The 16,252-nt window shown below is 39.1% G+C and overlaps 1 protein-coding gene across 5 annotated transcripts in view; it reads right to left on the bottom strand.

Annotated features, from left to right (window-relative positions):
- Nucleotides 1-6,372: 6,372 nt before the first annotated feature.
- CCDC150 (coiled-coil domain containing 150) overlaps nt 6,373-16,252 on the bottom strand; it is a 93,189-nt gene continuing 83,309 nt past the window's right edge. For 3 of the 5 annotated variants that reach the window (XM_055108915.1, XM_055108914.1, XM_055108917.2), the window contains 7 exons: nt 13,097-13,223; nt 9,785-9,979; nt 9,311-9,379; nt 9,054-9,215; nt 8,224-8,310; nt 7,023-7,142; nt 6,373-6,729 (listed from right to left, as the gene is read on the bottom strand). In XM_055108915.1, coding sequence (XP_054964890.1) covers nt 6,613-6,729; nt 7,023-7,142; nt 8,224-8,310; nt 9,054-9,215; nt 9,311-9,379; nt 9,785-9,979; nt 13,097-13,223 — 877 coding nt within the window. In that variant the 3' untranslated portion in view covers nt 6,373-6,612. The remainder of the gene's footprint in view (nt 6,730-7,022; nt 7,143-8,223; nt 8,311-9,053; nt 9,216-9,310; nt 9,380-9,784; nt 9,980-13,096; nt 13,224-16,252) is intronic. The other 2 variants (XM_055108916.2, XM_055108918.2) reach the window with 2 other exon arrangements.

Genomic DNA, 16,252 nt, shown 5'->3' with positions numbered 1-16,252 from the left:
AACTAAAGACAAAAATCACATTATCTCAATAGATGCAGAAAAGGCCTTCAATTAAATTCAACATCCCTTCATGTTAAAAATGCTCAATAAACAAGGTATTGAAGGAACATATCTTGAAATAATAAGAGCCATCTATGACAAACCCACAGCCAACATCATACTGAATGGGCAGAAGCTGGAAGAATTCCCCTCGAAAACTGCCACAAGACAGGAATGCCCTCTCTCACCACCCCTATTCCACACAATGTTGGAAGTTGTGGCCAGGGCAATCAGGCAAGAGGAAGAAATACGAAGACAGGAAGTCAAATTATCTTTGAAGATGACATGATTCTATATCTAGAAAACCCCATCATCTCAGCCCAAAAGCTTTTTAAGCTGATAAGCAACATCAGCAGTCTCAGGATACAAAATTAATGTGCAAAAATCACTAGCATTCCTATACCCCAACAGGCAGGCAGAGAGCCAAATCACAAATAAACTCCCATTCACAATTGCTATAAAAGGAATAAAATACCTAGGAATACTGCTGACAAGGGAAGTGAAGGACCTCTTCAAGCAGAACTATAAACCACTGCTCAAAGAAATCAGAGAAGACACAAACGGAAAAACATTCCATGCTCATGGATAGGAAGAATCAACATTGTGAAAATGGCCATACTGCCCAAAGTAATTTATAGATTCAATGCTATGCTCATTAAACTACCATTGATGGTCTTCACAGAATTAGAAAAAACTATTTTAAAATTCATATGGGACCAAAAAAGAGCCTGAATAGCCAAGACAATCCTAAGCAACAACAACAATGCTGGACCATCACACTACCTAACTTCCACCTATACTACAAAGTTACAGTAACCAAAACAGCATGGTACTGGTACCAGAACAGACACATAGACCAACAAAATAGAATAGGGAACTCAGAAATAAGACCGCACACCTATAACCATTTGATCTTTGACAAACCTGACAAAAACAAGCAATGGGGGAAAGGATTCCCTATTCAATAAATGGTGCTGGGATAACTGGCTAGCCATATGTAAAAAATGGAAAGTGGACCCCTTCCTTAAGCCATATACCAAAATTAAATCATAATGGATTAAAGACTTAAATGTAAAGCCCAAAACTATAAAAATGCTAGCATAAAATCTGGGCAATATCATTTAGGACACAGGCACGGGCAAAGATTTCATAACAAAAACACCAAAAGCAATTGCAACAAAAGCAAAAATTAACAAATGGGATCTAATTAAACCAAAGAGCTTCTGCACAGCAAAAGAAACTATCATCAGAGTGAACAGACAACCTACAGAATGGGAGAAAATTTTTGCTGTCTAATCTTTCTAACAAAGGTCTAATATCCATAGTCTACAAGGAACTTAAATTTACAAGAAAAAAACAACCTCATTAAAAAGTGGGCAAAGGACATGAACAGACACTTCACAAAAGAAGACATACATGTGGCCAACAAATATATGAAAAAAAGGTCAACATCACTGATCATTAAAGAAATGAATTGGGAGGCCGAGGCGGGCAGACCATGAGGTCAGGAGATCAAGACCATCCTGGCTAACACAGTGAAACCCCGTCTCTACTAAAAAATACAAAAAAATTAGCCGGGCGTGGTGGCGGGCGCCTGTAGTCCCAGCTACTCGGGAGGCTGAGGCAGGAGAATGGCATGAACCCGGGAGGCGGAGCTTGCAGTGAGCCAAGTTTGTGCCACTGCACTCCAGCCTGGGCCACAGAGTGAGACTCCATCTCAAAAAAAAAAAAAAAAAAGAAATGAAAATCCAAACCATAATGAGATATCATCTCATGCCAGTCAGAATGGCTATTATGAAACAGTCAAAAAAAAAAAAAAAAAAAAAAAAAACAGATGCTGGCAAGGTGGTGGAGAAAAAGGAAAGCATTTACACTGTTGGTGGGAATGTAAATAGTTCAACCACTGTGGAAGAGAGTGTGGCAATTCCTTAAAGACCTAGAGGCAGAAATACCATTTGACCCAGCAATCCCATTACTGGAAACATACCTAAAGGAATATAAATCATTCTGTTATAAAGATTCATGCACGTGTATGTTCACTGCAACACTATTCACAATAGCAAATACATGGAATTAACCCTAAATGCCCATCAAAGAGAGGAGTAAACTCTCTTTACTGGTTTAAGCTTATATAGTTGTGATTTAGCTATCATATGCCTCTTATAACAAATATAAGCTTTACTAGAAATGATCATCAATCTAATTATGTCTTTCTCCCAATCTAGTATAGCCAATCTATACTATAAAGAAAATGTGGTACATATATACCATGGAATACTATGCAGCCATGAAAAGGAATAAGATCATGTCCTTTGCAGGGACATGAAGTTGGAAGTCATTATCCTCTGCAAACTGACACAGAAACAGAAAACCAAACACCATGTGTTCTCACTTATAAGTGGGAGCTGAATGATAAGAACACATAGACACATGAGTGGCAACAACACACACTGGGACCTATAGGGGGCAGGGTAGGGGGAGAAACAGCATCAGGAAGAATAGCTCATGGATGCTGGGCTTAATACCTAGGTGATGGGATGATCTGTGCAGCAAACCACCATGGCACATGTTTACCTATGTAACAAACCTGCACACTCTGCACATGTACCCCTGAACTTAAAATAAGAGAAAAAAAAAACACCTTCAAATAGACACTTGCTAAAATCCTCTATAAAACAACCTATCACAGAATGAAAAAATTTGCCACAATATTAATCACTGATAGAAACTTTTTTAGCATGGCAAAGGATGTGGCCAGATAATGTTTCATCTCTAATGAAATTAATTTGGAAAAATTATAAAGGTGGGGTATGAACTAGAACCATACCCTAAAAGACTCTTTGACTACATCCAAATGGATTGTATATAACTACTTGATTCTATGTGTGTTATATATAGTAATAATGGTATATTTATTTTCTGGATGAATGGAAACATTCCCTTGTCAAAAAGCTAGCACTTAAAATGGCTAAAAAAGGATTTGAGTTTGTGTTTCCCACCAAGGATATTACATCTATCTAATAATACAGGGACACATTAAGCTGGAATGGTTTTTCATGATTTGAATTATATAAGCTTTGCTTTTTAAATGAACCCTTATTGCTCATATCACTTCAATCCTCTGGAAAAACAGAAAAGGTCTTAATAGAATCAGAAAGTTATACCCATTAGAGATTCCAAAGTTCTCTGAAGGGCTTTCAGAAGCAAATGATCTGCAGAAATTGACTGCCAACCCAAAAGCCTCAGAACAAGCAGATAACCACACAAAACAGGCAGCTTTGGCCTAAGACCATCCAAACAAGATTCTTCTGTCACATTCTCTTAACATACCTTTGTCTGTTATTCTGTTGGTCATACTCCTCTCTTTACTGGTTTAAGCTTATATAGTTGTGATTTAGCTATCATATGCCTCATAACAAATACAAGCTTTACTAGAAATGATCATCAATCTAATTATGTCTTTCTCCCAATCTAGTATAGCCAATCTAAAAATAACATAAAGGTATGTTAGATTAACTTTATCAATAATGATACCCTTTAAGGACAATACATAAGTGAAGAAAAATGTCCTTGTTCTGGAAAAGGAGGATATAAATATTCTTGGCATATAACTGTGACTGTCATGACAACATAAGCGGTAATACATTTACAATCCATTAAGGTTGATCATCTCCCTTGTGTAGTAACTGGGATCCTTTTCCTTTGTGGAATTCAGCACCGAGGTTTTCAGTGCCAACCCTGGACCAAGGTTAATTATTCTGGGGGGCTCCCGGTTAGGCTGTTTTAAGGTTATAATTCCCCAATACCCTCAATTGACTATATATCTTTATAAAGAGCCCAAAGGGATAAATCCCTTTTTGGGGAGACTCCTGTGTTAGTCCATTCTCACACTGCTATACAGAACTACCTGAGACTGGGTAATTTATAAAGAGGCTTAATTGACTCACAGTTCCACAGGCTGTACAGTAGGCATTGGCTGGGGAGGCCTCAGGAAACTTATAATCATGGCAGAAGGGCAAAGGGGAAGCAAGCACATCTTCACATGGCAGTAGGAGAGAGCAAGTGAACAGGGAGATTCTACACACTTTTAAACAACCAGATCTTGTGAGAAGTCACCCACTATCACAAGAACAGCAAGGGGGAAAACTGCCCCCATAATCCAATCACCTTCCACCAGGCCCCTCCTCCTCCAACACTGGGAATTACAATTCAACATGAGATTTGGGTGGGGACACAGAGCCAAACCATATCAACTCCTATGGGATAGTGACCTATCCCATAGGAGTTTGACAACTTGAGGAGACCATAAAAAATGTGTTCTTTCACTTTAGCTGACCCAGTAAATAACACAGCCCAACCCTTGGAGACACAGCAAACAACTTAAATTTTTCATAAGCAGGCGTCTTCTTAGTCTGTCTCTGCTGCTATAACAAAACAGTTGAGACTGAGTAATTTATAAAGAACAGACATTTACTTCTTACAGTTTGGGAGGCTGGGAAGTCCAAGATCAAGGTGCTTGCAGATTTCATGTCAAGTGAGGATCCCGTTCCCTGTTTCTAAGATGGCACCTTGTTGCTGTTTCCTCCAGAGGGGCTGAATGCTGTGTCCTCACATGGTGGAAGGCAGAAGGGCAAAATGGCCCAAGCTAGTTCCCTCCAGCCCTTTAATGAGGCACTACTCCATTCATAAGGGCAGAGCCCCAAAGGCCCCCCACTTAATACCACTTCCCCAGAGGCCCTAAAGGCCCTCCACTTAATACTACCACAGTAAGAATTAAGTTTCAACATGAATTTTGGAGGGGACACATTCAAACCATAGAACCAAAGTAGTTATAGGTAATAAAATAGCCATGAATTATTTTCTTTTCCCAACCAGAGAGGTGTGTGCACCAGTGCTAACACTTCATATTGTACCTGGGTTAACAAAATAGTTGATGTCTATTGTTCAGTCTCAAATGCTTCTACAGAGCCACTGTCCTAACATATGATAGAGGACCAAAAGGGGGCACAAAGAATAAAATGTTTACATCCTCCCAAAAACAGATTGAGATTGATTGTTTGGAAGCCACAAGAACAAGCGGCTAGTTTTTAACTACCAGTTTTTAACTTGTCCATTAGCTCAGTGACAAATTTCTTTCTTTTTTTTTTTGAGACAGTTTCACTCTGTTGCCCAGGCTGGAGTGCAGTGGCATGATCTTGGCTCACTACTACCTCCACCTCCTGGGTTCAAGCGATTCTTGTGCCTCAGCCTCCCAAGTAGCTGGGACTACAGGTGTGCACCACCACACCTGGCTAACTTTTGTATTTTTGATAGAGATAGGGTTTCCCCATGTTGGCCAGGCTGATCTCGAACTCCTGGCCTCAAGTGATCTGCTTGCCTTGGCCTCCCAAAGTGCTGGGATTACAGGCATGAGCCACCTCACCCGGCCAACTTGCCTTTTTGTACATGCTTTTACAAGCCTGAAAACTAGCAAGAGTCCTTTATTCCTAAAGTCAAACAAACAGAAATGGACCCACTCCAATTAACATGCTTCTGAATGTGAATCAATGAACAACAGTCTCACTCCAGTAACTACAGTTCTATAGGTGTCAATATGAATTTCATATTCCCAAAAAACCTACATGAGATTAACAGTCTGCTCTGCTCAAGGAGGACTATGCCTGAACAACACTTCTCCCTTACTATATAGTAAGCGATAAATTCAGCTTTGTTTTTTTCTATCAGATATTGAGTAGTAGGCTCATCAACCTTTGACAGTCTTATAATTGATATTATTTCCAATTTCATGATTGCTTACTTGATTTAGGTCCTGATAGTATCAGCAGCAGCTATGATTACTTGAGTATTAATTAAGTCAGGTCTTATGCCAGCCATTTACATAAGTTAAATCTGGATTACCTAATCCACCACTCAACATCTGAAATAAAAAGATGAAGATGAGCTTATTGCTTAACTATAGTAAGGAAGAGCTATGTTGGTCAGGCATAGTCTCCCTGAGAAGAACAGACTGCTGCATTCTATAACTTTTTTAATGACCAAGGAAGCTGTAAATATAATCTCTGAAATGCCTTATTTGAGAATAGAGATATTAGTCTTTTAAAAGATATGCTGGTAATTACCCAACATAGAAGTGCATAAATTTACAAGACGGTAGAGGAGTCTTTACCATTTTTCACACAATTCTATTACCAGGGATTATCTACTGCATGTTAGAGTGGGACATTTCATTGAAACAAAATATATCGTTTAGTAGCAATATCATTTAGAACTTGCTAAAAGCTTTTTCATAAAATATACTTATTAGAAAAACAGACAAGAATTATGCAACACCATCTCCTATCATACAACAAATTAACACAAATTTATTGGGTGGAAAATATGAAAAGGGACAAAAAAAGGGGTAGTTTTGTACTGATATAAGAGTTCATAAAGTGATAAACTCAGGTCCAAAATCTTCAGCCCACATCAAAGACTTCACGTTCTTATGACTCTAGAAACAGGCCAGCCCCGGCTGCTGGGCTCTTGGAATCATGGAGTGTAGCTACACATAAAGAAGCTCCCTTGTCAAGGACATCACTTCCTCTGTACCTCAGAATGATACTTCTTGGGCATGGGCCTAAGATTCTGTTTTTTCTCCCATCGATGCAGAACAGATTGGTTGGACATGACATCATGTTTTACATCTTGGTCCTGTTGGAAAGAAAACACACCTAACACTGACTGTTCAGAGCTAACTGCAGCAATCTGCACCTGTTTTGCCTCTACACATGTCATCTATTCATGAAGACAAGTGATTCTAATCTAAAAAGTTTGTGACAGGTGGAACTTTGTAAGAAAAAGAAATTAATTGGTTTCCTAGCATTAGTCTAAAGAAACTAAAGATTAAAACAGAGAGTATCGAGATGATGAGAGAACTTCGGTAATTAGAAATCTGAGAAGCAACAAGTAGAAAATTGCTTAAGACATCCATGTCTTAATCTTACCTCTTCCTGCCACCTGTCTTCCCCAGAAGGCCTCTGCAACCGGTTTTTTGTCAGCTCAAGTTGTAGACCATCAAACCTGTGCTTAAACCAGCGATGAGCTTCTTCCAGATTAGCTGTTATCTGAACATATAAATATCACCATTAAAAGACACAAATAAAGAGTTACAAGTTTTTTTGTGTATTAGTTGCAGAGATTTTTTTACTTAGAAATTAAAAGACCCAAATTCTGACTGCTTGTTCTTCACAACCTATTTGCAAAATATACTTAACATCCTATACATGCGAGTAATTTCTGAGTGAGGGGTTAAAGAATGCATGCAGACTTGCTGCTTTTCATGCATTTGTTAATGTTTCTTGGATGTGAAGTAATGTAAGAGAGGACCCAGGAGAAAATTAAGAATGAAGGTAAAAGATGGCTTTGAAAATGAAAAAAATGCACAAAAGACTCTTAAGAATGTAGTAGTTCATGGGCCAGGTGTGGTGGTTCACACCTGGAATCACAGCACTTTGGGAGGCCAAGGCTGGTGGATCACTTGAGTCAGGAGTTTGAGACCAGCCTGGCAACATAGTGGAACCTCATCTCTACCAAAAATTAGCTGGGCATGGTGCACCACCATGCCCAGCTACTTGGCTACTTGGGAGGCTCAAGTGGGAGGATCATTTGAGCCTGGGAGGCGGAGATTGCAGTGAGCCAAGATTATGCCATGCACTCCAGCCTGGTGACAGAGTGAGACCCTGTCTTGGAAAAAAAAAAAGTATGATTTGAAATACCCCCCAAAAGGCTAATTTAAGTTTAGAATAGAGAAAGAAAATTCACAATTAGTTAAATAGGGTCTACTTTACTTTTTTAGTTATTGATTGATTGAACAAAGAGCATCCACTTTCAGTAGGGTCATGTCAAATAATAATGTATTAAAATCCACACACATGCTGGTCTTTCCTTATATTTAGTAGGGAGATTTGGACTTCAGGTTTAATATTTTAGCATTCCGTTATATATCATCTGTCATCTGGACACAGACTCTTAATCTAAAAATCACTTCTTCTCTACAATAGAGACTACACTTAGGAAGTTACTCGTTCTTCCCTGTTGCATTCCTGACAACTACGTTAATGAAGGGTTTCACATTGACTTGGGTTGCTTCAGGGTTGTTGTGTTGAAGGAAACGTCTAAGTCTTTATGTCCGTGGGTCTGGCTCACCTGTTCTGATTCCACACTGGCTTCTTTCAGCGTATTCTCTGTTGCCTCTTTACATTTCTTCAGGTGTCTGACAGTTTCTTCCAATTCCTGAAAATGTGATACAAAGATTTTTATAAACTTCCAACATACCATAAGAAACCAAATGCTTCACTGTTATAATAAATGGGCAACTAAATATGAAAATAGGATGGAGTGCCTTCTAACTTCAGGTGCTACTGACATATGAGATAAAAACTGTTATTTTCAGCTTAACCTATAGTCTGCATATCTACATATGTGGATATGATTACACATTTTGATTTTTTATTTATGGAGTCTGTTGAGGACAGTGATTAATATCTCTTTTCAGAACTGGAGAGATACTTCTCATGACAAACCCTACTGAAAGACAAGAGCTCAGTGATCTCTTGAAGTCCCTTTTCAGTGATAAGACGTTATGCTTTTTATTCATTTAGGAATACCTAAGAGTCCTGTAATAGCAACAGGTGTATCTGTGCTAGGAGAAGAAACGAGGTGTACAAAGTTCCTGAAAGGCTATGAAATTCAGTTCAGAAGTCTTACTTAGTAACTGATACTTTGCATATGTAAGCTCTAAATGTTCTTTAAAAATTGACATTACTTTTATTAAACTGAAAATGGAGAACATTTGCCATATTCAAACTACAGCCTTCTTCCTAGATACTATTATTCTAAGGACTTAGCTAAGATAAACAATTTGTAAATGTGTGTTGTCTTCTGTAGACTCTAGAAAGTCTAGGTGCAATACTACTGGGCTTTGGCACATGTCATTTGCTGACCATCTTTAAGATGAATCTTAGGAAACCTTTTACCTGGCACCGATTCTCTAGCTCCTGCCTTATTTTCCGCTCTGCTTCTAGGTGCAGCTCTTGCTGTTTATTCCGCACTGAGGCATCATATTGGCTCTTAGCCAACATCTGCATCTCTTTCTGCAGGTTAGTCATTTCACACACAAATCTCTGGATACTCAAAGACTGGAAGGATACAAAGACAGAGACTTTTGGTGAACACCCTCCAAGTTTGAGATTTTGCATGAAAGGTAAACACAGAGTATATGGAAATCATCTACCTGTTCATAGTTCTTTTTCTGATATTGATCCTTAATTAGCTCCATTTGCTTCAATTCTTTTTCTATTTGCTAAAAGTAATTGGAAAATAACATAAAAAGATGATCAGTGGAAAAACTGGCTTGCTCTTTTTGCCTATAGGATGACAGAAAGAATCCAATATGAGACCCAAAGTTACTAGTTCCTGCTGAGCTTTCTTTCCCATCTAGCCCACTGATCCCAAAAGAGCAAAGTCCAGTACAATCAACACGGAAGGGACAGATGGGGAGCCGGAATGTGACACTGGCAGCAAATGAGAAATCAAACATTTACACAGCAGTGACTCCACTGAAAAAGTCTCCCCAAAGACAACTGGCTATAATTCCCAGAGAATACACGGGGCTGGTAGGGTTCTAAAACCTGTCTTCCCTAGACACCATTGACTGACTACATCCTCACAGGGTATCCAGGAAGTGAAAAGAGGTTTCTCATACAACCTTCATCCTTTCTATATTCTGAGCATTATTCGCCTTAGCTGACAAGTGGAGCTTAATTTGGGTCTTTTGATTCTTTATTTTCTCCTTGTTACTTTCTAGTATTTTTTCTAGCTCTGCAAGTTTCTGTCGCAGCTCTCGGTTGGTCCGGTACACTTCCACTGATCTGAAGTTAGCTTCATCAAGGGCTTTCTTCAGCTTAAAACACAAGGGAGAAAATTGAAACATTTTTACTTTCCATTAAGAGAAGCTTACTTAGTTTTTTCCTTATATTTTGTTATCTTTGGATCTCCTTTTAAAAAGGAGAGTTAGTGAGGCAATAATAATGTCTGATTAAGCAGATTTATGGAGCAATAGACCAAGTGGTTTTCATGATTTTTATCACTAAAGAACAAAATCTTTTTTGGAATAAAGAATGTAAATGTATATTCATCATTTGCATTTTAAGAGCATGACTCTGGAGTCAGGCATCTGTCCAAATATCAGCTTCAGTACTTACTAGCTGAGTGATCTGGGGCAATTAACTACCTTAAGCCTCAGGTTCATCATCTGAACAGTGTGTGTATAGCCTACTTCATAGAATACAAATAACAATTAAATTAAATAAGATCATATAAAGAAAGAAGTAGAGGCTGGCACGCACAATTACTCTGTGATTATCATGCTATAAGCTCTTCTCTGTCACTTGCAACCTCATGTCTGAAGAAATGAAAATGAATTATATGGCAGTTTATATAAGTATCTGTCAGGTACTGACTGCCATGGCATATATTTTTATAATTTTGCTTTTGTTCTTAAGGATTTTAAATAAACTTCTCTCGTGAAAAAAAAACTGCATAGTAGTTACTTAAATAATTTTACAGCGTTCACGCCTTCTAATATGCCCTTAAACCATTGCCACTTGAAAACTTTAGGAAGAGGAGGTAGTTGAGAAGGGAGAAGACAGGAAGGTGGTATTCTCTATGGATGGTAGCATTTAACACAGCAAAGAGTGAAGTCAAGGATATCTGTACCTTTTCTCTCTATACTAATTCCTTCTTTTAGATCCTAACTTTACACTACAGTCTTTTATTACTACCCAACTAACTTCCTGTTAGATATTCCAGTTACCTCAATCACAGCCTTTCTAAAACTGGATAAGCACTAACAACTATCATTTACTTTGTACTGAGTATTATGTTCAGGCACTGTGATAATTACTTTACAAATGCTTTCCAATTTAATACTCAAGACAAACTTGACTCAGGCAGTGCTCCCTGAGCCCATTGCTGCTGCCAACTTCTCACTGCTGTCACTCTCTCACTGTTCTCCACTGTCACTGATCCTTCTTCAAAGGATTTCATTTTGTAAGTATTCTTTTTTTTTTTTTTTTTTTTTTTTTTTTTTTTTTTTTTTTTTTTTTTTTTGAGACAGAGTTGTGCTCTGTAGCCCAGGCTAGAGTGCAGTGGTGCGATCTCAGCTCACTGCAAGCTCCGCCTCCCAGGTTCATGCCACTCTCCTGCCTCAGCCTCCCGAGTAGGTGGGACTACAGGCACCCACCACTATGCCTGGATAATTTTTTGTATTTTTAGTAGAGACAGGGTTTCACCGTGTTAGCCAGGATGGTCTTGATCTCCTGACCTCGTGATCCCCCTGCCTCAGCCTCCCAAAGTGCTGGGATTACAGGCATGAGCCACTGTGCCCGGCTGTAAGTATTCTTAACAATGATCTCCGACTAAAGGTACATTTCTACATTTAGCACACCTTTATGTTCCCTAATTCTTCTATAAAAAGCAGAATTTGCTTTTTATAACATTTGTATTTATATAGTGCTTTGCAATTCACAAAATTGTTTTATATACCATTATTTGAGTTTGATTTTGTGAATGGTCTAATTGCAACTACTAAATGTAACAAATTTGGTGAAACACAGACCAGCCATGCCAACCAAGGAATTATTTTAATCCCTCCCTCTCCAGGATACAACATTTAATGTCTGGTTGATAATTTTTTTCTTTTTCTTTTTTTTTTGAGACGGAGTCTCACTCTGTCGCCCAGGCTGGAGTGCAGTGGCGCCATCTCGGCTCACTGCAAGCTCCGCCTCCCGGGTTCAAGCGATTTTTGTGCCTCAGCCTCCTGAATAGCTGGGATTACAGGCGCCTGCCACCACACCCAGCTAATTTTTGTATTTTTAGTAGAGATGGAGTTTCACCATGTTGGCCAGGCTGGTCTCAAACTTCTGACCTCAGGTAATCCACCTGCCTCAGCCTCCCAAAGTGCAGGGATTACAGGCATGAGCCGCCTCGCCTGGCCTGTTTGATGATTTTTCTATTAAAATGGGCTTTCTGACTTAATTGTTTTCTATTTTCAACTGAACTACTTTGCTTGGCCCTAATCATCTAATACTCGAATTAACTGTTATAGTTTTCTCGAGCCTCCATGCCTCCAGTTTCTCTTCATTATCCTCTACTGTCCTCTGCTGTTACATTAACCTTCCTAAACTCATGCTTCTATCATACCACCCCCTGCTCAGAAACCCATAGTGCTCCGTTTCTGCCTAAGAGTACACATTCAACATTTCTATAACTAAGGCCATCCATCAGGTGGTCCCATTTAAGCTAACACTCTCTCTCTAACATTTTCCAAAGTCTCTGCTCTAATCAAGAGGGCTACTTTTCATCTGCTCCCATGTCCTGTTCATTTTTGTAAGTAAGCGTGGCCTGTGCTGTTTCATAAGGTGTCCAGCCCTGCCATTTCTGCTAGTCTCAATCCTGTACTCTCATTAAGCTTCTCTTCTTCTATCAACCAAATGGCCTAAAATAAACTTTCTCTTACTTTGAATTCCTTCAAAGTTGTACACAGCCTCTGCTACCCAAGAAAGTTCTCTGATGTTTTCCCTATATATCTCATTTCTGGAGTGGAGATCCCAAACAAGAGTCATTTGGCACACACTAGGGCATGGACCATATCTTCTACTGTTTTCTCTGTGCCTCTCAGGAAATGGTAGATGCAGAATAGATGCCAGTTAAATGAACTGAGAAGACAGATGATTTCTCTTCTGTCTATCAAATGGCAGTCTCCTTATTCCTCTATCCCTCTTGCTTATCACTCTCTGATGGAAAATCTCCCATCAAGGCACACCTTTGTCGGGCAGAGAATTATGTCAGAAACTTTTTTCTTGTGTGTTGCTTTACAGAGAGGTCTTAATTACATCTGGCCTGCTGATCAAAGGGGGATGAGAGGAGTCAAAGAACAACTGTAGCCATTCTCTGAAATCCTTGAGCTGCTTATCCTAAGAGGCATTCACCAAAAGAGAAACTTTTCTCATGACTATACCTCAGCCACTTCCCGTTGTGCCACTTTCTTTGCAGTTTCTCTCTCGGTTTGAAACTGCTTTCTTAGAGCTTCTATGTGTTCAGCATGCAATTCTGCTTCCACTTTGGACTCTTCAGTCATCCGGTCTCTGTTTTGAAGAAGAGAGGTGATAAGTCACCTTTAGAAATCATTTTAGGAGGTAAGAAAGCTTTGGAGGGGAGTATGCAACTCTCCAAAAGGTGGTGATTTATAAACAAGCAGCCTATCAGTAGCCTGGTGAACCTCACTAATTTGGAGCTCATTAACAGAAGAAAAAAGAAGTGAATTTACCTGTAGCATTAAAAAACATTAATTCTACATAAAGAGATCCAACCAAACGAGTAAAAAACTCACATCGAAGAAAAATATTGGAGGAAGAAGAAACACTTTAAGAGATACTTGCTTTTGTCTTTTCTCTTGCCTTTGTCTTTTCAAACAAAACATTATAGCAAAGTGATTAAGACTATGGGTTTTGGAGTCAGCCTGCTGCTGCCTGGATTGTAATCTCCGCTCTAGTAAGATGATGTCTTTTTGCTAGCAGCTATTTACTACTTAAGTTTTAACTTGTAATAATATTGTTTCCTTATCTTTAAACTGAGAGCCTTAAATTAGATCAGCATTCCTAACTTGAACTCCTTGGTCAAGACCCATGATTAATCTTCTGAGGATGCTGGAATTGCCTGAAATAATATGCAAAATGTGTGTGTGTGAGGGAGTGTAGCTGAGTCCGTAGCTTCTGACTTTTAAAAGGATAAGTGACTCCAAAAAGGACTAAACGGATTTAAACAATTACTAGGCTTATTCCAGCTTTAACATTCTCTGATCTAGCTGATAATGACTTACTGTATGATTACTCTTGAGTTATTGGTTCTTTCTCAAAGGATAGGAGGAGCCTGCCCTGCCATGAAATCACCATTTTCCCTCTCTCTCCTCCTGACCATCTCTTGCTCTTATTTGTATAATATATCCATGTTCTCCACGTGTCTCTAAAAGCACATCTACTAATGGATTCAGTTTCTCCACTTGGCAGCATTCAGTGGCTTGGTCTATACATGAGACTTGCAGGTGGTAACTGCAACTGTCCCTCCAGTACCCCAGGCAGGAATGTATCAATATACTTTGGTACATCACATCTAAAAAGTTGCTGACACCTGTCCTCAAGGCACAGCATAAAGGGATGGAGATCCTGAAGTCATTGGATATAATTATGGTTATTTCTTATATTCCCACACTCCTCCCCATGCCCACACCTCAATCTGAAAAATGAGCAAAAAATTCATGGAGATATAGAAAGAGAAAACCATCATTTTTACAGTGCTGTATTTTGAAAATTATAAGAAACTTTCTAAATTGCCTTTAAATTTATTGTGATTATATCAAAATGATTAAGACTATAAGTTTTGGAGTCAGCCTGCTGCTGCCTGGATCTAATCCCAGCTCTAGCAAGATGATGTCTGACCTTGAGTATGGTACACCACCTTCCCCTGCTTGTTTCCTTATCTTCAAAATGGGAATAACAACAGTAACCACCATCATAGGGTAATAGTTTGTACTACAGGAAATAATGCATGTGAAATCCTTAGCATATTACCCAATATATCATGAGCATGTAACAAATGTTAGCTACTGTCATCATCATCATCTAGCTCTAAAAATTTAAATTCTAAATTTTAGATTTTTAAATTAAATTTTTTATTAACTTTAATTTTTCATTTTAAAATTTCTCTCAAGTCTCTACCTCTGCCCTGAGCCCCTACATAGCACTTCAACTTCAACTCTTACTTTCTTCTTCTTTTTACTGAGGTAAGAACATTTAACATGAGATCTACCCTCTTAACAAATTTTAAGCATACAATATACTGTTGTTCATTATAGCCCTATGTTATATAGCAGATCTCTAGAATGTATTCATCTTGCTCTTTTTTCTTCTAAGGAAAATCTCAGACCATCTACCAATCAGCCTCCTTAACAGTCTTCTGAAGACTCACTCAGCTTCTGCTTCCCTCTAGTCCCAAAGGAAGAAATGTCCAACCTCATCTTTAAAGATAACCCTTCCGCTTATACTCTCTCTTTTCTCCAGTTCGATTGAGTTCTTTTCCATAATCTTTAATCATGGTCCAGTTCCTCCCATTCTAAAAACAGGGCAGCAGCAGAATAACTTTTCTTCATGTTATGCTCTTGAGCTGCTATCTGATCTTCTTTATCTTCACCATTGTCCTCTTTGCCTGCCTTTCCTCATCAATCACTTACTCTTTGTGATCTTCTATATCTACAGAAACTGGCCATCTGGAGGATGATTGGTAGATACCTGTTGCAAAACCCAGTGGCTTCCTCTATGGTCTCTTTGACTCTGCAGCATCTGACTCACTTGTGTTTGACTCTGGTGATACTACCTTCTACCAACTCTTTCCTTACCTCCACTAAATGCTCCTTCTCTGGATCCTTCTGTGGCCTCTGTTCACCTTCTACCTGAAATGCAGCACATCTCCAAGTTCTGACCTTGGTTCTCTCTCTATACTTTTCCCATGGCAGTCTAACCCACACCAAAGCTTTATTTATCTTTTTATTTTTTTGAGATGGAGTCTTGCTCTGTCACCCAGGCTGGAGTGCAGTGGCCTGATCTCACTGCAACCTCACTGCAACCTCTGCCTCCCAGGTTCAAGCGATTCTCCTGCCTTAGCCTCCCGAGTAGCTGGGACTACAGGCATACACCACCACACCCAGGCATGTATTTTTAGTAGAGATGGGGTTTCACCATGTTGGCCAGGATGGTCTCGATCTCCTGACCTTGTGATCCGCCCACCTTGGCCTCCCAAAGTACTGGGATTACAGGTGTGAGCCACCGCACCCGGCGTTTAGCTTTTATCTTTATGGAGATGAATTCCAACTAGTAGCCTCTTCTTAGAACTAAGCCTGCATTTCTAAGTCTAAATTAAGTAACTGTACCTGAAACCCAGCAAGTTCTCCAAAACCTGCTCTGTCTTCCTAACCATGTGCACTGATAAATACAGTTCTGCATATGATTTCAGGAGGTTCAAAGATCTCAAGTAAAGAAGGTTGATTCACCTTTGATGAAAATACAAACTATTATCATAAGCAATGGCATAAGGGTAAATCCTGAAGCAAATGCTGCAAGGA

This window comes from Pan paniscus, chromosome 13, assembly GCF_029289425.2.
Source record: "Pan paniscus chromosome 13, NHGRI_mPanPan1-v2.0_pri, whole genome shotgun sequence".
In the NCBI taxonomy this organism is placed as follows: Eukaryota; Metazoa; Chordata; class Mammalia; order Primates; family Hominidae; genus Pan; species Pan paniscus.
This window is presented reverse-complemented; position numbering and strand designations above follow the sequence as displayed.